This window comes from Eriocheir sinensis, chromosome 16 (assembly GCF_024679095.1).
Source record: "Eriocheir sinensis breed Jianghai 21 chromosome 16, ASM2467909v1, whole genome shotgun sequence".
NCBI classification, from domain to species: Eukaryota; Metazoa; Arthropoda; class Malacostraca; order Decapoda; family Varunidae; genus Eriocheir; species Eriocheir sinensis.
In genome coordinates, this window is record NC_066524.1 from 13505674 (window position 1) to 13528900 (window position 23227).

At 42.5% G+C, this 23227-nt stretch overlaps 1 protein-coding gene across 2 annotated transcripts in view; it reads left to right on the forward strand.

Moving 5' to 3' along the window:
- Positions 1 to 1045: 1045 nt before the first annotated feature.
- Positions 1046 to 23227, forward strand: part of LOC126999321 (LIM/homeobox protein Lhx2-like) — a 66316-nt gene continuing 44134 nt past the window's right edge. For both annotated transcript variants that reach the window (XM_050861776.1, XM_050861777.1), the window contains exons 1-2: positions 1046 to 1266; positions 15908 to 17220. In XM_050861776.1, coding sequence (XP_050717733.1) covers positions 17015 to 17220 — 206 coding nt within the window. In that variant the 5' untranslated portion in view covers positions 1046 to 1266; positions 15908 to 17014. The remainder of the gene's footprint in view (positions 1267 to 15907; positions 17221 to 23227) is intronic.

Consider the following 23227-nt stretch of genomic DNA (forward strand, 5'->3'; position numbering starts at 1 on the left):
AATTAAATGTTTAACTATTTACTCGTTCAACTATTTGTTTATTTTTATCTATCTTTTATCTCTCAACCCCTCTATCTGTTTATCTATTCGTCTCTTCATCCATCTGCCTGTCTACCTATCTTTATCTCCGTCCACATTGTTGAAGATTTTTGTTGGACTTTATTTTTACTCTTTTTTTCGTCTCCTGTCTGTCAGCGCTCACGGCTACGACCCCCACACTGCCCCGCCCCCCTCCAGCACCCACCTACCCTCGCCCCCGCCCTCCGCCCCGTCTGCCCCATAACACCCGCGCCCCGGCCCACCCCCGCGGCCATCAGGTAACTTTTTACGGACACGAATTCCTGAGACACATGAATCCCCCCGTGGGCGTGGGGCGGGGCGGGGCGGGGGCAGGGGAGGGGGAGGCCGCCCATCGTCCTCTGAACATCGCCTCGACTTTTTCCGTCCGCGGCCAACATCGCTTTGCACTCACATGCTTCTTTAATTGGTGGCCCGGGACGTGTTCGGCGACGCCCGGCCGCCCTGGCGCGGGTGACAGCGGCGCGGCGCGGGTTGGGGCGGGGCGGGGTGGTGGGTGGGTGCGGCGGGCGGGTGTGCATTGCCGCCGAGGGCGTGAGGGGTAATGGTGCGGGCGGCCGCAGTGTTGCAGATAATTAAGGTATGGTTAATGGCAGCTGGCAACACCCATCACGCTGCCGCGGGTGTCGGCGGCGGCGGGCGGCTGGCGGGTCCGCGTCGTCGCCGCCGCTGGGTCAGCCTCGTTATGGCGCCCGTTGGCCGGTAATGGACGCTCTGTTCCCACAATCCCAAAATTTATCAGTGGGCGCGGGGCGAGGGATAGATAAAATAATTAGATAGTGGACGGCCGCCGCGGGAGTCCATAGATCATTGTGGCCCGGAAGGCGCTGCGCGGGGGGCGTGGCACGCCGCGCGCCGCCCGCCCGCCGGCCAACCAGGCGGCGGGGCGGCGGCGCGGCCCGCTGGCCCCGCCCCCCGGGAGTCGCCAGGCCGGTGCCTCCGTCGGTATTACAAATACTGAATGAGATGTGCCAAAGTGAACTCGGGCCGATGCCATCCCGTCGCCGCGCCAGATAATCGTAAAGAGACGCGCAGTGCAAACCTCGGTTATCGCGCCGGAGACCTGTGCCGCGGCCAGCCGGCAGGACACGGCGGCACGGCGCGGCGCCAGGCGGAGTGCACCAGCAGGCTGCGGCGCCGCCACCACCACCGCCACCACCGCTCACCGCCGCCCCCACGCCCGCACAGGTAAGCCTCGGCGGCAGGGTGACACAGAGTGACGACAGGGTGACCGTAAGGTGACGCCAGGGCGCGGCGGCTGCAGGCGAGGCCACAGGCACCACAGGCCGCTCGCACGCCCGCACGCCCGCCGCCACGCCCACTCGCCGCAACACCTTTACCCCGCCGCCGCGCCCTGGCCGTCAGTGATTTTTTTTCCTTTCTGTTTGACAACCTTCGTGACGCCAGACACGAGGGGCGGCGTGTCGTTGTGTCTGTCCGCCCACGCCCGCTCCGAGGACCTGATACGCCCTTACACACACACACACACACACACACACACACACACACATACACACTCACGTCAGCGAGCAATGCACGTCCACCATTATTTTCTCAGATACTAAATTAAACACCTGTCGCCGGATACTCAGGTGAGCTTCCCCCGGACATCCTGCGGCCCCCGGCGTGTGACGGGGGCGGGGGGCGGGGGCGTGACGATGCGATGAGATAGCGACGGGGCAGGGCGGGGCGGGGCGGGGCGGGCAGGTGACGGGCGGCGGACGGGAAGGAAAGGCACTAACCCGCACCTTCCCGCCCCGCCCCGCCCCGACATCGCGTTATCAGCAAAATGTCACTCACGCAAAATTAGAATCATCATGAACAGAGTACGCGACTTTACGTTACTTAGAGAAAGATAGTGAGGGGAAAGGGGGGGGGGGAAGGGAACGGGGAGGAAGGAGGGACACACACCAACACACAAACACACGAACACACCCCAGAAACACCCAGGCGTCCATCTTACTTTTCCCCGTCATCCTTTCCTTCCCCGCGGCAACACAAACCCACTCAAACACAACACAAAAACACTCCCGCCATCTCGTTTTACCAGTCATTCCTCTCCGCGGCAACACAAACAAACACAAACACCACAAGGCGCAACACAAAACAGACCATCACAACACAAAACAGACCATCGCAACACAAAACAGATCATCGCAAAACTATAACACGTAAACAACAGGAACTCAAAACAAAATGACATGCATCCACACACACACACACACACACACACACACACACACACACTAGGACGGACGGGGGGCAGAATTTATAAGCTCGCGACTCTCACAAACTTACTATATTTTTTTTTTGGCGATAAATTTCCATCCTTCTCACGTTTATATATTTTCTTAAACACGCGTCAAATGCAACAGCGACACACACACACACACACACACACACACACACACACACACACACACACACACACACACACACGTTACCTGAGACATTTTAATTCCCAGGTAAACACACTAAAGGGGAGTCGATTCGCTTTCAAAACATATATAGACACAAACAACACGAACTCCTAGTGCTAAAGAGAGAAAGAAAGAGAAAGAGAGATAGAAAGAGAGAGAAAGGAGGAGATTCATCGCTTATTTCTCTGCGAACTAATAAGTGTTTTGCGAAGCCATAAGTTTAGCGGTAATATATATTTTAATGCGTCTCTTACTCCCTTTACTATTAATCTTGAGGGTGAATGAAGAGGTTTAGATTTGATGTTCCTGTTTGCTTCGAGGGTTAAAGAGAAGGTGAGTTGAGGGAAGGGGAAGCAAAGGGAGGTGTGGAGGTAAGGGGGGGAGGGAGAGAAAGAGGAGTTGCGTACATATATCTGTGGTGTAGTGTTGAAGGGTTTATTAATGTTTGTGTGTGTGTGTGTGTGTGTGTGTGTGTGTGTGTGTGTGTGTGTTAACCCCTCCCTTTCCTCCCCCCTCCAACTCAATTTTTTCTCTCCCACACACCCATCCTTATTCTCACCCCTCCATCACCCTCCCCACCCCACCCCATCCGTCACCCCTATCAACCCTCCCCCACTCATGCCTCCCATCCTTCAGTCTCTTCCTATAATCCCTCTCATCCACTCTCTTAATTCTTCCACTTATTGCTCTCTTTCCCTCTCGCTCTCTTTCCTTATCTCCCAGCATCATCATCACCTCATCTCCATCACCAGCATCACCACTATATCTGTTTAATTCTTCCTCTCATTGCTCGTACTCTTCCTCATCTCCCATCATCACCTCATCTCCATCACTGCTTATCTCCACTACACCTCTTCCACTAACTTAACCTTCTCCTCTACATCAATTTCGAGAAGGAGGAAAAGAGAAACGAAGAGCCTTGTAAAATCATTGGCTACTCTCGCAATACACAAAGTAGAGGTAAAAGATTATGAGTCAATATTCTCTAACGTTTTCGACACTCACAACGGAGATTAGTCGGGTTCTCACGATTGTATGTTTTCACGCTTCGTCATACCACCACTAGGGTCATAAAACTACACCCATGGATACACCCACAGCTGTTAAGAATGCCTTGTTGAATGTGGGTGTGCAGGCCCCGAATGGTTTAAAGAATATGACAACAGAGGAGGTTAGTCGAGTTCTCATCAGAGTGTTTATTTTATGTTCAGGGTACGGACGCTTTGTCAAACCACCACCAGGGTCGTTAAACTACCCCTATGGATATGCCCACAACTCCTACGAATGCCTTGTTAAATGTGGGTTATGCTCCTCTTCCTCCTCTTCTTCTTCCTCCTCTTCTTCCTTTTCTTCTTCCTCCTCTTCCTCCCCTTCTTCTTCCTCCTCTTTCTCCCCTTCTTCTTCCTCCTCTTCCTCCCCTTCTTCTTCCTCCTCTTCCTCCCCTTCTTCCTCCTCTTCCTCCCCTTCTTCTTCCTCCTCTTCCTCCCCTTCTTCTTCCTCCTCTTCCTCCCCTTCTTCTTCCTCCTCTTCCTCCCCTTCTTCTTCCTCCTCTTCCTCCCCTTCTTCTTTCTCCTCTTCCTCCCCTTCTTCTTTCTCCTCTTCCTCCCCTTCTCCTTCCTCCTCTTCCTCCTCTTCCTCCCTTTCTTCTTCCTCCTCTTCCTCCTCTTCTTCTTCCTCCTCTTCCTCCCCTTCTTCTTCTTCCTCCTCTTCCTCCTCCTCTTCTTCTTCCTCCTCTTCCTCCTCTTCTTCTTCCTCCTCTTCTTCTTCCTCCTCTTCCTCCTCTTCTTCTTCCTCCTCTTCCTCCTTCTCTTCTTCCTCTTCCTCTATAAGTCCCGATATGTTTATGAATATAGACACAAAGGAGGTTAAACGGGTTCTCATGATTGTGTTTTCACGTTCAGGGTATAGAGAAGCTTTGTCAGACCAGCACCAGGGTCATAAAACTACCCCCCATGGAAGTACCCACAAGTACCCAACGAAAGCCTTGTTAAAATGTGAGTGTGTACGCCACGATATGTTTAAAAGTATGGCCCTGTAGGTGTCACTACTTCACAGGAGAGGAATTTAATTGTGAAAGGGAGGGAGGGAGGGACATGGAAGAGGAGGAAAGCATAAACACAGGATGATGATGATGATGCTAATAATACTCGGAGGACGAAGGAATAAGCAAAGGAATGAAGGAAATAATTAAGAGCGACAAGAATGTGAGAAGAGAAAGATGGAGTTAGTGCGTTTGTTCTAGAGAGTAAGGAGTTTAGTCTATCTCCATTTCCTTAACCTTAATAACTTCTTACTCGGCTCCATGTTACTCGTTTGCTCCTTACTCAGATATGATACTCCGTTGTGGTGAGTGTTCTGATGTCAATTTGATATTTTTTTCCTTTTGTGGAATCTTTTTTTTTTTTTTTTTTACAGTAAAGGAAGCAGCTCAAGGGCATATATAGAGAAAGAAAGAGGGAAAATAGAGAAAAATAGGGATATAAAGAAAATAGAGAAAAAATAGGGAGATCAAGAAAATAGAGAAAAAATAGGGAGATCAAGAAAATAGAGAAAAATAGGGAGATCAAGAAAATAAAGAAAATAGAGAAAAATAGGGAAATAGAAAAAAGGGAAAATAGAGAAAATAGAGAAAAAATGGGGAAAATAAAGAAAAAAATTGGGAAAGAGAAAAAAATAGTGAAAATATAAAAAAAAAGCCCGCTAATCACTGCCCCTGTGAAAGAAAGTATAGACGAGAGGCCTAAAGAGAGGTCAATTTCGGGTGGACATTTGGGTGAACAATTTTCTTTCTTACCTTGAAAAAAAAAATATATATATATATATATATATATATATATATATATATATATATATATATATATATATATATATATATATATATATATATATATATATATATATATATATATATATATATATATATATATATATATATATATATATATATATATATATATATATATATTTTTTTTACTCAGCTATCTTACTTCTTTGAGGTATTTGTTCTGATTTCAACTTAATATTTCTCCTTTCGTACAATCTATTCAAAAAAATAAATATTGCTTACTCCACTATTTTACTCCCTTAAAGTATACTAAGTTTTTATTTTAACTTTATATTCCTCCATTCGTGAACTCCGTCCCTTAAGAAAACACTCAAAGAAGACGGCAATTTGAGAAGGGTAATTTTTTTTTCCTTCATTCCCTCATCCCTTCAGAAAAAAATCAAGGAAAACAACTGAAAAAGGGTAATATTTATTTCCTTCATTCCCTCATCCCTTCAGAAAAAAAAATCAAAGAAAACAATTAAAAAGGGTCATATTTTTTTTCATTTATTACCTTATCACTTCAGAAAAAATCAAAGAAAACAATTAAAAAGGGTCATATTTTTTTTCATTTATTACCTTATCACTTCAGAAAAAATCAAAGAAAACAATTAAAAAGGGAAATATTTATTCTTGAAATATATATAAAAAATAAAAAAACTAAAAATATAGACACCAGGAGAGAACCAAAATATTCTCCCTTCCCTTTCAGAATAAATATTTTTCACTCAGCCATATTACTCTGATACCGTGTCTTTAAGTATTCCCAAACAATATTCCCCCTTGTGACCTGGATTCCTATTCTTATTCTTCCTTTTCCTATTATTCGTCTCCTCTAAATTCTGCTTCTTCCTGTTCTTGCCCTTGAACCCATTTTTACTCTCTAGCACTTTTTTTTAACTTCCTGGTAATTTTGGTTCACTTTGGTACAACGTTGCCAGATTGTTTCACTCAGCCTCTTATATTTACCGACTTCCGACCCAAAAACTGTCTCGTGGACCCCAATATGGAGATTCATCTATAATTATCGTTAAAATAGTTAGTTCCTGATGTTTCTTGGCAATAGTTAGGCGTCAGAAACCAGTAAATACTATGCTCTGAGTACGACAATCTGGCAACGGTGCTTTGGTATCCTTAAACAGTATATATATGTATTTCTCCCTCTTATTATTTCTCTCATTTGCCTGTTTTTACTCATTTTCTTCCTATTTCTCATTTTTTCATATAATTTTTCTCTTTCCTCCTTTTTCTCACCTCCTTTGTTCTTACTCTCCTTCTCTTTCTCACTTTGCTACTTCACTTCTACTTCACTTCACTTCACTTCTACACTTCTACTTACTCATTTTTTCTCACTCTCCTTCCACTTTAACATTTTTTTTTCACTTTCCATTGTTTACTTTTCTCACCTTCCTCTTTTTTTCTCACTTTCCTTTCCCTTTAACCTCATTTTCACTTTCCTTTTTTTAATTTGTCTCACTTTTCCCCGTTTTCTCATTCTCCTTTATCTCCCTTTCCTTTCTTCCTCTTCTTCACTTTCCTCCGTTTCCTCACTCTCCTTTATCTTCCTCTCCTTTCCTCCTTTTCTTCACTTTTCTCCGTTCCCTCACTCTCCTTCATCTCCCTTTCCTTTCCTCCTCTTCTTCACTTTCCTCCGTTTCCTCACTCTCCTTTATCTCCCTTTCCTTTCCTCCTCTTCTTCACTTTCCTCCGTTTCCTCACTCTCCTTTATCTTCCTCTCCTTTCCTCCTCTTCTTCATTTTCCTCCAGTCTCCCACAATATATTCCTCCATCTTACTGACCTGCATCCCGTCAGAAATATCTCCCCTTAAAGACACTCTCGCTTATATAACTCTCCTCCCTCTCCGTCTCTCCACCTTTACCTGCCTCATCAACCTCAATATCTTTCCTCCCTTACCATCTCTCCACCTCTCCCTGCCTCATCATCCTCCATATCTCTCTCCTCCCTCGCGTCTTTCCTTCCTTTACCTGCCTCATCATCTTCGTCTCCCTCACCTCAACGCGGGGAATGCAAATATCATGGTCTTTAAACTATATTGCTTCCTCCCTGCAGCGCCATATGTCTGTCTGTCTGTCTGTCTGAAGTAGGAAAAGGTGCAGTTGTTTTTGGTTCTTATTTCGTGCTCCTCCTTTCTCTTCCTGGTTTTCCTGATTATTTTATTTCTATTTTTGTTTTTGTTATTCATATTGTTCGTCATCCTGTTCTTGATTGTGTTCTAGTTCATGTTCTCGTTCTTGTTCATTTTCTTATTCTTCTGATTCATAAACGACTTCTCTAAATTTCTCTGATGTTTTTTTGCGTCGTTCTTGTACCCTTTGAAATGTTCGGTCCTTTCCTTTCTCTCAGTTTTCAGTACTTTTCTCGCACGTTCTAACCTTTATTTCACTGTCTGGTACCTTTTTTTATTAACTGTGGTTCTATTTCACTGGCTGGTACGCTTTTATTTACTATCTGTGTGTTTTTTGTGAGTATGTGTGTGACAGGGCGTGGCTGTAAAGTGCTGTGTCGTGTGTGTGTGTGTGTGTGTGTGTGTGTGTGTGTGTTTGTATATGGTGTGAGGCGAAGCGAGGGTGTCGATGAGGAGGGAGAAGGAAGGGTAGGGAAGGGAAGGGAGGGGAAGGGAAGGGAGAGGATGGGAAAGGGAGGAAAGGGAGGGGAAGGAAGGGAGAAAAACACGAAGCTATCTTTCAGTCACCGCCCCACTTCCCTTCCTCTCCCTCGACACACACACACACACACACACACACACACACACACACACACACACACATACACACCTACTACTAGAATACAATCACAATATAGAAAAGGAAGACAGGAAGGAAATAACAAAGAGAATAAGCGGGAGAAGGTGAGAGAAGGGAAGGGCAGCAGAAGAAGGGATGAAGGGGGAAGGAAGGGAATGTTATGACAGAGTTAAGTGATGAAAGGGAGAATATAAAGAAAGAGAAAGACGGGGGATAAGGAAGAGAGGGAATGAAGGAGGAGTGACAGGGAGAAAATCAGGAAGAGAGAACGGGAGTGAAAGGAATAAGAATGAAAAGAAAATGAAAATAAATGAATGGATAATGGAAAGACAGGAAAGGAAGAGGAAGGAGATGGGAAAAATAAAAAAAGAAGGGAAAGACTGAGGGTAAAAGGAAGAGTAAAAAAGGAAGGAAAAGGATGATGAGAGGAGGGAATGAAGGAGAGAAGGGAAGTAGAAAAGGGTGATAAAGACGATGGAAATGATGGGAATGAAGGGAGGCGAAAGATAAAGGGGAGGATGAGGAAGATTTTTGTGAATGAAATGGAAGGGGTGAAGGGGAGGGGTTAGAGAGGAGGGGCGAGGCAGCGGTGATGGGGGGAAGAAATCATGGTGGAAGGTAGAGATGGTTTGTTGTGGAAGGGAAGGGGATGGGGAATGGGGGAGGAAAGGGGAAGCGGGGGCTGAGGTAGGGGTGTAAAGGGATAAGGTGACAGGAAAAGGGATGTAGCGGGGAAGGGGTGGGAGGATAAGGGGAGGAAAGGGGAAGGGGGGGGGGGCTGAGGAAGGGGTGTAAAGAGATAGGATGACAGAGGAAAAGGGATGTAGCGGGGAAGGGGTGGGAGGAAAAGGAGGGAAAGGAGAGGGAAGGGGGGAAGAAGAAGGGGAAGGGGGGGTTGCATGAGGAAGGGGTGTGAAGGGATAGGGTGACTGAGGAAAAGGGATGTAGCGGGGAGGGGGTGGGAGGATAAGAGGAGGAAAGGGGAAGGGGGGAAGAGGAAGGGGGGAAGAGGAAGGGGAAGGGGGGGGAGGGGGAAGGGGGAAGTGAGGTACAGCAGGACACGGCCATTTCCGACACTGAGCTGCACTTGTTATCTTTTTCTTATCAATGAGCACCCGCCTGTCTTCCTCTCTCTCTCTCTCTCTCTCTCTCTCTCTCTCTCTCTCTCTCTCTCTCTCTCTCTCTCTCTCTCTCTCTCTCTCTCTCTCTCTCTCTCTCTCTCTCTCTCTCCTTCTCACATATTTCCTTATTATTTTCATTAATTTCCCATTCTTTATTTCCTTCATTTCTCTCTCTTCTCCTTTTTATTTTTTTGGTGGTCTCTTTAATTAATATCTTTCCTCTTGTTTTTTCTTTCCTCTATTTCTTAACTCTATTGCCTCCTCCTCCTCCTCCTCCTCCTCCTTCTTGTTTCGTTCCTCTTCTCTCCATTTTTTTTCCTAACCCTATTCACTCCTCTCAACAACAACAACAACAACAACAACGACAACGACAATAATCATCTCATATTTTTATTTTCGTTTTCGTTTCCTCCCAATTTTTTTTTCTTCTTTTTCGGGTTAATGTAAACAAATAATTTTCTCTCTTCGGTCCTTGAGAAGCTTTTTACGAGAGCCTGAGTGATCGTGATGTCGAGGAGGAACTATAATTGTGTTTGCTGGGCGTCACGCAGCTCTCTCTCTCTCTCTCTCTCTCTCTCTCTCTCTCTCTCTCTCTCTCTCTCTCTCTCTCTCTCTCTCTCTCTCTCTCTCTCTCTCTCTCTCTCTCTCTCTCACTCGCCTTTCTCCTGTATCTCACTTCTCATTTTCCCCCGTCTAACCTTTTTCTCCCTCTTCTCATTTCCTCATTTTCCTTTTTCTCATCTCCTATTTCCCACTTTTTCCTTACTTTCCTCTTATTTCTCTTTTCTTTCCAATTTTTCACTTTCCTTTTGAGTCCTGGTTTATGAAAAGGAAGGAGTTAATATTAAGCGTGATTTCGATTAAGGAAAGTCAACGTTACGGAGATGAACACCGAGGGCATGCCGAGCTACACCATATCCTCTTTTGATAATAAATAATAATAAAACCGAGAATAATAAGGTACAGGATGGAGATATGTGAGGTATGACGTCTCTTGATAATTGTAAGTTCGGATTGTTCTAAGTATAAGGACTTTTGATACTAATTATAAGTTCGGATTATTAAAAGTATGATATGCAAGTCTGCTAATGTACAAAAATTATTGATAATTATGAACGATTGTAATATAACAGGTATGCTAAAACACCTGACTCAATTAACACCTCTGAGATAATGGTACAAAAATGAGAGACTTCACGGCTGATATATTTTCTTTTTTTTTCTGTAAGGGAGGAGGAATTTCACGGCGAGTAGGAAAATGATTAAATGTTGGTAATTAAATAAAATCTTGAGAGAGAAATCCGCCACATCACCTCATAATCAACCTCCATCAATTTCTTCTTCCACCTTCCACCTTTTCTTCCTTCTCTCCCTCATTCCCTCCCCTCAACACCTTCCCCTTAAAACCAACGAATCGATGTTATACCGTTTTTGTTTGTTATTTTTGTGGAGTTCATGTATAAAGGGTGTTTGGGTGAGGTAAGAGGTGTTTTTTGGTGGTTAATAATGAGTAAAAATTCTCTTCACCTCATTTTTGTAAGACATGGCGCTGTTGTTCTCTAAATTAATAAGACTCACAACCATATTTAGAGATGAGACAAATGTATAGACGAAATAAAGTAAAGGAATTCACACTAATCAATTTGTATACTTTTATGTAATCGTGTGGTGGAATTCTCTCTTAAAGGAAGCATGATATTTATTTATAGTTACCGACATGAAGTTATTAATGGTTTGTGAAGATGGAGAAGTAAGAATTAAATAGATTTTTATACTGCATTATTATTATTATTATTATTATTATTATTATTATTATTATTATTATTATTATTATTATTTTCATTATGTTTGCCAACGTCGTGGTAATATTTCTTTCACATTATATATAGCTTTCTTAACTCTTTAAAATTTGTGCCTAAGAAATTAATCTCTCTCTCTCTCTCTCTCTCTCTCTCTCTCTCTCTCTCTCTCTCTCTCTCTCTCTCTCTCTCTCTCTCTCTCTCTCTCTCTCTCTCTCTCTCTCTCTCTCTCTCTCCTCACTTCTTCTTTTCTTGTTCTTTTCTTCCCTTTTTTCTTCTTTTCTTATGTTTTCCTTCGTTTTTCTTCTCTTATCTTTCTTTTCTCTTTTCTAATTTTTCACTTCTCTCTCTCTCTCTCTCTCTCTCTCTCTCTCTCTCTCTCTCTCTCTCTCTCTCTCTCTCTCTCTCTCTCTCTCTCTCTCTCTCTCCTCACTTCTTCTTTTCTTGTTCTTTTCTTCCTTTTCTTCTTTTCTTATCTCTTATCTTTCTTTTCTCTTTTCTTTTTCCTTCTCTCTCTCTCTCTCTCTCTCTCTCTCTCTCTCTCTCTCTCTCTCTCTCTCTCTCTCTCTCTCTCTCTCTCTCTCTCTCTCTCTCTTAATTTTTAGTCTCTCTCTCTCCTCTAATTGTCGCGCCATTGTTCAAATTAACGATCATTTCACGCCTAATGAGGATAAACAATTGTCGCAGATTTTTTTTTTGTTTTTTTTTCTCGTTCTTTCTCGTTTTTTCTGTTTTTTTCTTTTCTCGTTTTCTTCTCGCTTCCTTTTCTTCTTTTTTTTCTGGTTTAATTTTTAGTTTCTTCTTCCTCTTCTTTTCTCTTGTTTTTTTTTGTTCTTTGTTTTCTTACTCTTGTTACTTTTCTTGTTTTATTGATTTTTATTTTTATTTTCTCTTGTTTTCTTTTCTTGCTCTTCTTGCTTCTCTTGTTTTTTTCTTTTCTTCTTTTCCTTTTCTTTTGTTTTCTTTTGTTTATTTTACCTTTTTTTCCTTTTTTCTCTTGTTTTCTTCTTTTGTCTAATCTTCCACATATTTTTTTTCTCTTTCTTTTCATTTTTTCTTTTCTTGTTTTCCTGTTATTTTTTACTTGTTCTTTTCCTTGTTTTCTTGTTTTCTTTTTCCCTTTAATTCTCTTGTTTTCTTTAGATTTTTTTCTCTTATTTACTTTTCCACTTCTATTTTTGTTCTCTCTCTCTCTCTCTCTCTCTCTCTCTCTCTCTCTCTCTCTCTCTCTCTCTCTCTCTCTCTCTCTCTCTCTCTCTCTCTCTCTCTCTCTCTCTCTCTCTCTCTCTCTCTCTCCTCATATTTGTCACCTCAGCATTATTTTTTCTCTCTTTCTCATTAGTTTGTCTTGAGAGAGACGGTTTGTCTTCTAAAAATGTAACACGCTATTTCCTCCTCTCCTCCCCTCTTTCCTCCTCTTTCTCTCCCTTTTTTCCCTCCTCTCCCTCCTTTCCCTTCTCCGTTTTCCTCCCTTTCGTTCTGTTACCACTTTCTCCCTTTTCAATATTATCATTCTTTGTATTTCTTTATTTTCTTCCTTTCTTTCTTCTTTCCTCTTCCTCTTTCTCTCCCCTCACTCACGCCTTTCCTCTTTCTCTCTTCCTTGCCTTCTTTTATATCAATCTCCTCTTTCCTTCGTTTACTGTCATCTCTTCTTTCATTCTTGTTATCCCTTCTCCTCTTTCCTCCACTTTCTTCTGTCTACCTCCTTTCCCTCTTCTCTTCTCTTCCTCTTCTGTTCTACCTTCATTTCTTCTTTTGCTTTTATCCTTTCCTTCACTCCCTCCTCCCTTTCTCCCTTCTTTTCCCTCTCCATCTTCCTCTCTTTCTTCCTTCTTTATTCCTTCCCTTCCTTCGATTTTTTTTTAATTTCTTTATTTGTTTTGCTATTTCCTTCCCTCTTTTTTTATCGCCTTACCTCTCTCTCTTCTTCTCTCTTCCCTCTTTATCTGTTACCTCCTCCTTCTCCTTTATCGCCTCCCTTCTTGCTTCTTTCCATTTTTCTCCCTTCTTCGTCTTGTCTCTCATTTTCCTCTAATTATTTCCTCTTCTTTATTTACTTTCCTTTCTCTCCCTTTCTCCATCTTCTCCTTCCTTTCTCTTCTTTCTTCAACTGCTTCCTTCCTTCATCTTTTAATCCCCTCCTCACCCTTTCCTTCCTCCTCTTTCATGCTTTTCTCTCCTCCTCCTTCACTTCCTCCCTGATTTATTCTCCCTGTCTTCTCTCTTTCTCTCTCTCTTCCCTCATTCTTTTTCTCCCGTCTTTTTCCCTCCTTCCTCACATGATCTATTTCTTCCTCCTCTCTCTTCACCTCATTTTTCTCTTCCTCCTCCTCCTCATCCTTCTTCTACTTTTTCTTCTCCGTCTTCTTCTTCGTCTTCTTCTTCTTCTTCCTCTCTTTCTTACTTGTGTTCTTTGTTTCATTTATTACATTCTTTCGTGACGTCTATATTTATCCTTCATGACTCTCTCTCTCTCTCTCTCTCTCTCTCTCTCTCTCTCTCTCTCTCTCTCTCTCTCTCTCTCTCTCTCTCTCTCTCTCTCTGTTTCTCATTTGTTTCCTACACTAAACTCACTCCCTCCCTCCCTTCCTTTCCTCCCTTTCCGCCTCATCCTTCCCTCCCTTCTCTCCCTCCCTCTCTCTCCCCTCTCAGGATACGTGTTTTTTTAGTGTGTTGTAAATTATGGTTGAGTCTTCCTTCCCTTCACGAATGATGGTTTATTTTCCGCGTATATATTTACCTTGTCTTCGTTTTTTGTGGTTGCTGTTGTTGTTGTTGGTGGTGGTGGTGGTGTTGGTGTTGGTGGTGTTGGTGTTGGTGGTAGTGGTGTTGGTGGTGTTGGTAGTAGTGGTGGTGGTTGTGGTTTGTGTGTCTGTCTTTCTCTAACACACAAATACATACACATACACACACGGTACACATAAACATACATACATATATACATAAACATTTTCCTTCATATGGTTACAACAACGATTTGAGGGACGTGTGTGCGTGTGCGTGTGTGTGTGTGTGTGTGTGTGTGTGTGTGTGTGTGTGTGTGTGTGTACATGTGGTTTTGATTAGGGGGAGAGAAGATACCTTGACGCTCCTCCTCCTCCTCCTCCTCCTCCTATATAGTCAGGCGCATCGTACTCTCACGCTTACCTCTTCTTTTTCTTCCTCCTCCTCCTCCTTCTCCCTCCTCCTCTTCCTCCTACTTCTCTTCTTGCTTCTCCTTTCACTTGAACAGAAGAAGAACTTGCCCTCCTTTCTCACTTTTTCACTATTCTCTTTATCTTCCTTCTCTTTTCTTTCCCTTTCTATTTCCTATCCATTCTTGTGTTGTTATTTCGAGTCTCCTTGCAACAACAACAACAACAACAACAAACACTAACAGGTAGGGAAAGGAAAACCTACCTGTGAATACCTGAGAGGATAAAATTTACCTGAGAAGCACCTGAGCACAGCATACAAACACCTGCTTTACGTTTTTTTAATTAAATCTTAAGAACAGGTAAATACCTTTCCTTTGCTTACTAAATGAACATGTAATTAGTGAGCTCTGAGCACCTTAACGAGCGGGGGAGGGAGGGAGGGAAGGGGGGAGGGAGAGAAGGTAAGAGGGAGGGAGAAAAAGGGGTGGAGGGATAAGGTAGATGAATGGAGTGAAGAGGGGTAAGATGATGGAGAGAGGGAGGGAAAGGAAGGAGGAATGAGAGGGAGGGAGAGAGAGAGGGGAAGGAGGAGGAGGAGGAGAGAGAGAGAGAGAGAGAGAGAGAGAGAGAGAGAGAGAGAGAGAGAGAGAGAGAGAGAGAGAGAGAGAGAGAGAGAGAGAGAGAATAAATGCAAACAAGAGAGAGAATATGAAAAAAAGAGCGAACAAAGGAAAGGGAGGAGAGAAGAAAGAAAATAAAAAATAAAAAAGCGATAAAAAGAGGGAAGGAACAAAGGAGGGAGAGGAAAAAGAAAGCAAGAAGAAGGGAAAGACAAGAAGACAAAGAAACAAAAAAAAGAAAAGAAAATACGAAGATGGAGGAGGAGGAGGAGGAGGAGGAGGAGGAGGAGGAGGAGGAGGATTAAGAAAGACCCACTTCACCTTCTTAGCTCTCGGGCTCTTAGAAGTGGAGAGAAGAAGGAGGAAGAAGAGAAGAGGAGAGGAGTGAAGAAGAGGAGAGAGAAGAGGGAGGGAGGAGGAGGAGATATGAAGAGACAAGAGGAAGAGGAGAAAGGAAAAGGATGAGAGGGGAGAGAACGGAAGGAGAGGAAGGAAGAGGAGGAGGAGGAAGGAAGAAGAAGAAGGGAGAGGAGAGATAGACTAAAACAAAACAAAAAAACAGAAAGTAAAAAAAAAAACGTAAATGATCTCGTTTTTTCCTTCTTTCTTTCGTTCTTTTTTTTCTTTCGTTCTCAAATCCTCACTTTTTCTTAGCGTTTCTTTACCTTTCACTACAAAACTTAAGCGAAAACCTGAAATATAAATGTACTTCAATATTTGACGTAACTCTTTTTCTTTTCAGCGCAAATGACGATATTTTCCATGCAGTATTAGCAAAAGCAGTGCAAGCAGTAGTAGTAGTAGTAGCAGTAGCAGTAGTAGTAGTAGTAGTAGTAGAAATAGCAGTAATTGACCTCTCTTTTGGGCACTCATAAATTCTTCTCTATAGGGGCAGTGATTAGCGGGCTTTTTCTCTCTCTTTTTTTTTTTTGCCCTTGAGCTGCTTCCTATACTGTAAAAAAAAGTAGTAGTAGTAGTAGTAGTAGTAGTAGTAGTAGTAGAAGTAGTAACATCAATATCAGCTTATTATCCCCAGCATTAGAGGCAACAATAGCCGGGAGCAATACAGGTGTAACAATAGTATTAGCATCATTACCAGCATCCACCTCTCACACTTTCCCTTTCTCTTCCTCTCCCAGCCAGGACACCGCAGCTTAACGCCCCCCCGCCCACCCACGCCGACCCCGCAACACACGCCGCCGCCTCCACCTGAGAAACACAAGCACGCGCAACACAACAACAGCTGAACCAAATAACAAGAACAAGAACAGCAGCAAGAATTTGACGCGAACAACACTGGATTGAAGTTAAATTATCGGAGTCATAAGGGAGGTCAAGGAAAACCAAGGAAACAAACACACGCAACACTGTTCTAAACCTATACTAAAACACAAGAAAGAAACACGTTATTGCACTAAACCAATATTAAACCACAAGATAAAACAGTCAAGTCAAGCTGTCAGGAAGAGACGGATGATTAACACGTCAAAACATAAACAACCACAAATGAAACAAACGTAGGATAATATCACACCCATCCCAAAGTTAATCTCATCCAAAGCTAATCTAGTCCTATAATAGTTAAGGAAGAACGAATAAAATACAATCGGGGTACTTACCAGCCCACGAGGAAGCAGAAGGAGCACCATTACTGAGTCCACCACCACGAAGGCTTAGAAGAGTCCACGAATCACTGCAAGGAGAGAGAAAAGTTTTAGAGAATAATAAAACCTTACAACAAAGTCCTCAACAAAAGTAGTGAAACAGACCTTGCGAAGCCCCTTTAACCACACACCCAACAGGAACATATACTGAAAAACAAAGGAGGTCCCCCCCAAAAAACGAACCCTGGAGACCTATGAGAGAAATTAAAGCTAAGACCAAAGGAAGTCCAATAACAAACGAAAACTTAATTCCAAAGAAAGACCAAAAAACAGACCTTGCAGAACCATAAAGGAAAAATATTTAAACTCAACTAAACTCAACGCAAGTTCAAACACAAGCATTGGGGAACCGTAAGGGATAAGCTAAATACAAAACAGGTAAAAAAAAAATAGTCTTACGGAATCCTAAGAGAAAGACAAAAACCAAAGGAAACCCAAAACAAACCTTACAGAACCCCCAAAACAAAAAACAAAAAACAACGGAAAAACAACCAACACCAAAGCTAACGGAACCCAAGCGACCGCAAAACCTACGAATCCTACACATCCACCTCCTCCCTCACCCAGCGGCCTGAAGGAAGGATGCTGGACCGTCAGGAGGAGCAGGCGGGGCCGGAGGAGGCGGTGTGCGTGGGCTGCGGCGTTCGGATCACGGAGCGCTGGTTCTCCAAGACGCAGGAGGGCGTTTGGCACAGCTCGTGTCTGCGGTGCTGCGAGTGCCACCAGCCCCTCGAGGAGAAGTGCTTCGCCAAACACGGTCACCTCTACTGCCGCGATGACTACTTCAGGTGAGCGGGCGACAGGTGGTTGGTTTGTTGTCTCATTTGATTAATCATTACGTGGTTCGAGCTCTGTGTTTTTTTGTGCTGTTATTGTTGTTGTTTTTTATTTGAGATGGCGAACTATAAAAAAAATAGCACCTCTCTTCTAAGTTCTGTTTTTGTTACGATGATAAACTTTTTTTTTATTTCTTCGGTTTTAACATTTTCCTGAGTTTGTTTTCGTGAGAGATGGCAAACTATTTTTTTTTCTGTATTCTGTTTTTGTTAGAGAAAAAGAGTGCACCAACCTTTTCTGTTACGTGTTTGTTAGAGGTTACATACTATCATTTTATTCCAGCTTTACGTATCAAAGTTAGAAAGAGGAAGATCATAAAACACGACGAGAAAAGAGAAATCATAACAAAGCGAAGCACACGAAAACAGACAGGACTGAAAAACAACAAAAACAGTAAACAAACAGAGAGAGGAGGATGAGGATGAGATGAACAAACAGACAGAAAGACAAACAGAGAGCGAGAGACAAACAGCAGCTCATAACAAACCAAAAATTGAGCCCCAGACAAACACACACACACACACACACACACACACACACACACACACACACTCTCCGACAAACACTCAATGCATCCTCAACCTGCAGTTCTATACACCTGTTAATCCCCTTTGCTCAGGTGAAACGAGGTAGGGGACAGGTAGGTAGGCAGGTAAGCAGGTATAGAGGAGGAGGAGGAGGAGGAGGAGGAGGATTAGGTAAGGTAAGGTAGGTGAGGACAGGAATAGAAGGGAGGGAAGGAAGACACAGCACACGTAGACGAAGGACCATCAGGTAAGGCGCTAATGAGGCAAATCCTTAATAGTCCCCCTTCAGAAGCGCCCAGGTACAGGTAGAGAGCATAGGGGAGATCCTCAGGCGCCTACTCTCTCTCACTCTCACTCTTCACCTACTTCCTCCTCCCGCCCTGCCGTCTCGTCCCATCCCGCCCCTTACAAGCTCTCCCCGACCCCTCCCGCCCCATACAAGCTCTCCCCGTCCCAATTACGCCCCACGTGACCCAGCTCGGGGTAACAAGGCAGGGGAGACTTAATGAGACTGACGCTTCAAGATTCTCCTTACCTGAGCCGCTGTAGGCCTGAGGGAAGAATGGAGGAGGAGGAGAGGAGGAGGAAGAGGAGAGAGTAATAGGGAAAGATGAGAGGAGAAGAAGAAGGAGAAGGAGGAGGAGGAAAGAGTAATAGGGAGAGAAAGGAGAGGAGGCAGAGGGAGAGGGACAAGTTGAGGGAAAGTAAAAGAGGAGACAGAACGAAATAGAGAAAAAGGGAGATAATAGAGGAAAGGAAAGGAGAGAGGGGAGAGAGAGAAGCTTGAGGAAGAGGGGAGGAGGTGAGAAGGATAAGGAGGAGGAGGAGGGAGAAAAAAGAGAGGGAGAGAGAGAGAGGGAAGGGGAGAGAGAGGAAGAGAGGACAACGCAAGAAAGGAGAGGAAAGGAAGAGAAAGGGGAGAGGAGAGAAAGACTTAGGGAAGAGGGAAGGAGAATGAAAGGAAAAGGAGAAAGAGGAATGGAAATAAGACAGAAAAGAGGATAGAGGAGATAAGAGAGAGAGAGAGAGAGAGAGAGAGAGAGAGAGAGAGAGAGAGAGAGAGAGAGAGAGAGAAGAGGAAGATAAGAAGGTTCAGAAAGAGAAAATGCACAAGAGATAGAACGAAAGGAGAGAAGAGAGAGAGAGGGAGAAGAAGGAAGAGGAGGAAGCTTAGAGGAGAGGGGAGGAAATCAGTGAGACTTGGCGAGCGCGAGGGAGAGGTCAGAAGAGGGGAGAGAGAGAGAGAGGGAGAGAGAGGGAGAGGGAGGAAGGGAGAGGCGAGTAGGGAGAGAAGATGGTGGAACGGTAGAGGAGAAATGGAGGATATTCAATAAAGAGGAAAAGAATGGAATAAAAGAGGAAAGGAAGGAGGGGAGGAAAAAGAGGAGATGAATGGAGGAAAAAGATGTTGGAAAATGATGAAAGGAACAAAAAAATAATAATGTAAACAGGAAAGCAATAAAAACACGAATAAATAAAGAAAATAAAAGAGTAAATTGGAAGAAAACACGAATCAGAGTAAAACATAAAAAGGAAAAGATAAGAAGAGAGAATGAAAACGAAAGTAAAAGAAAAAGAAAGGAAAATGAAGAACGAAAATGGAAAGAGAAAGGAAAAGAGGAAAATAACGAAAACAAAAAGAAGAAAGAATGATATAAAAGGAATTAAGGAGAAAAGGAATTAGTGAGAAAAATAAAACTGAGAATAAAAATAATGAAGTAAGGAAGGTTTAAATGAAGAAGAGGAAGAGAGAGAGGGAGAAATAACCACACTCACACACACACACACACACACACACACACACACACACACACACTGAAGGCTGCTGACGAAAGGGAAGAGGGAAAATGAGAATGATAAAGAGAGGGAGAAGAGCAAATTCGAATAAGAGGAGAAAATGAGAGAAAATGGAATGATAACTGCAAATATTAAGAGAAATTATATATAGAGAAGAGAGAGAGAGAGAGAGAGAGAGAGAGAGAGAGAGAGAGAGAGAGAGAGAGAGAGAGAGAGAGAGAGAGAGAGAGAGAGAGAGAGAGAGAGAGAGAGAGAGAGAGAGAGAGAGAGAGAGAGAGAGAGAGAGAGAGAGAGAGAGAGAGAGAGAGAGAGAGAGAGAGAGAGAGAGAGAGAGAGAGAGAGAGAGAGAGAGAGAGAGAGAGAGAGAGAGAGAGAGAGAGAGAGAGAGAGAGAGAGAGAGAGAGAGAGAGAGAGAGAGAGAGAGAGAGAGAGAGAGAGAGAGAGAGAGAGAGAGAGAGAGAGAGAGAGAGAGAGAGAGAGAGAGAGAGAGAGAGAGAGAGAGAGAATAAAGGGGAGAGAGCCAGAGCTAGGGGGAGAGGGAACAGCGCTCCCTCTCTTTCCTTTTTTCCCTCCCTCCCTCCCTCCCTCCCTCCTCCACCTCTCAACACACAAAGCCTTCTCCTAAATCATTATAGCGTTCTCATATTTCCTCCTTTTCCCTTTATTATTTTCATGTTGCTTCTTTTTTTCCCCTTTTTTTCCGTCTATGTATTTCCGATTTTGTGTTGTGTATTGTTTTGTTGCTTTGTTTTTCTTTTCTTTTGATTTATTTTTGTGTTTTGTGTTTTTGTGTTTCTTTTTTGTTTTTTTCGTCTGTTTTTTTTTGTATTTGTTTGTGTTTTTCTCTTTGTGTTTGCCTGTTTGTTTGTTTGTTTGTGTGTGTCTGTGTCTGTCTCTATATATGTCTACGTCTCTATCTGTCTGTCTCTCACTCCTAAACACACACACACACACACACACACACACACACACACACACACACACACACACACACACACACACACACACACACACACACACACACACACTCAGTCGTCATTTATGTATACTAAGAACAAAATTAATGATCACGAAACATCTTGAACGAAAACCGAAGGAGTATTATTGATCCACACACACGCCTTCAGTGAATGGAGCAAGACTTTTTCCTTTCCCTTCCAATGAGTCAAGTAAGATTCGGGCCTGACTCTGCATAAAGACGAACACCGATACAAAACCACACATACTGACGAATTCTGAGTACGGATAAAGAGGAATGGGAGGAAATGAGTATGAATGAACATGGGTGTGAATGAAGATGAAGATGAAGATGAATAATGATGAGAAGAATATGAATAATGATGAGAATGGTAACAATAACAATACTACTATACCTCTACTACTATTGCTACTACTACTACTACTACTACTACTACTACTACTACTACTACTACTACTACTATCACTACTACTACCACTACTATTACCGTTACTACTACTACTACTACTACTACTACTACTACTACTACTACTAATAATAATAATAATAATAATAATAATAATAATAATAATAATAATAATAATAATAATAATAATAATAATAATAATAATAATAATAATAACAACAATAATAATAATAATAATAATAATAATAATAATAATAATAATAATAATAATAATAATAATAATAATAATAATAATAATAATAATAATAATAACAATAATGACACTACTTCTACTTAAACTAATAACAATTAAACTAAAAAGAAAAAGAAAGTACGATTGTCAAACAACCTAAAGAATAGATAAATAGATAAATAAATAAATAAATAAATAAATAAGTATAATAAGAACTAAAAACGACGGACACAACAACAACAACAACAACAACAACAATAACAACAACAACAACAATAACCTCCTTACACCTTTCTCCCCCTCCACCTCAATCCCACACACACAACACCTCTCCCCACACCCCCATCCCTCCCCCTCAACACCCCCCACACAAACACACGAACACACAAAATCCGCTCGCCATCTCCCTCCAAAGTGGGACTGGCCGGCGTATTGATCTTCGCAGCCATCTTGAAAATCTGGCATATTTCCGAGACCCCGGGAGAGCAGGGAGAGGCATGGAGTGAGGAGGGAGGGAGGGGGGAGGACGGGAGAGTGAGTGAGAGTAAGAGAAAGGATGCAAATCAGGTAGAGGTGTTAATTAGGGGTTCCAGCAGGTGAGAGGGGTGTGGCTGGCGGGGCTGGGCGGTACTCGGCGCAGGTGAGGTTTGTTTGCGCCGAGTACAGCCTCCTCAACATCCATCTTGCGGGGAAGTGTTGGGTGTTTTGTGATGTTTTGTTTGTGTTGTTTGTTTGTTTACGTGGGGGTGATTGTTTGTTTGTTTGTTTGTTTGTTTGTTGTTGTTGTTAGTTGATGTTGCTCTGGTTGTTGTTTTCGTCGTTATTGCTTTACAGTATCCATCTATCTCTTGTTTGTAATGTTTGGTTTATATTGTTTGTTTGGTGTTTACGTGGGGGTTGTGGATGTTTGTTTGTTTGTTTGTTTGTTTGGTGATGGTTGTTGTTTGTAAGTGTTGTTTTGTTGTTTTTGTTGTGGTGGTTATATAGCTTCGCAGAATCCATCCACTTTCACGGTTTCTCTCTCTCTCTCTCTCTCTCTCTCTCTCTCTCTCTCTCCTCCCATTTTCTTTTCTCCATCCTTCTGTGTATCTTAAAGTACTCCTGCACCTCCATAGCCCTGAAAATTCTGCGCCTCCATATTCTTAGGTATCCTTCTGTTTACTTTAATGCAATCCTATGTCTCAGTATCCTAGTTCAGCCTCCTGTGTGTTGTATGATATCCTCTACACTTCTTGACACACAACATTAAGCAAAACATTCATGGTATTTGTTTAGAATTCAAGTTCATTAAATTCTCGTATTAATAAGGTCGTAACATGATATATTAAAATCTTTGTAACATTCTCTTTTTTTTTTTTTTTTTTTGGTGCAAGTTCTCAATTCTCTATAGTTTATGACACAAGATTAAACAAAACATACACGTATTTGTTTAGGATTCCAGTTCATTAAATTCTCTAATGTCAGATTGTTGGGTGATAAATTAAAATCTTAGGAACATTTTTTTTTTAATTCTGTCACACAATAACGCAAAACACTCGTGGTATTATCTTAGGGTTCAGGTTTATTTTTCATTCTCAAAAGACCGCTGGATGTTATATGAAAATCTGAGGTTCTATATTTCTTCGTCCTTTTATCGTCAGTTACACAATGAGACACAATATTACCCAAAACGTTCATGGCATTCGTTTTGGGTTCAAGTTCATTTAATTCCTTCTTGCACGATCTGAGGAGCAATCTTTCTTCGTCCTTTTTTCGGCCTCCACGCTTTTTGACACAACACTGCAAAACATTCCTGGTATGCAAGATCATTAAGTTTTCTATTATAAGATTACACAACACTCTGCAAAACATTCCTGGTATTCAAGATCATTAAGTTTTCTATTATAAGATTACACAAGACTGCAAAACATTCCTGGTATTCAAGATCATTAAGTTTTCTATTATAAGATTACTGAATGATATACTAAAGAATGAAGACAATATTTATTCGTCCTAATCTCGTCTTTTACACGTTATG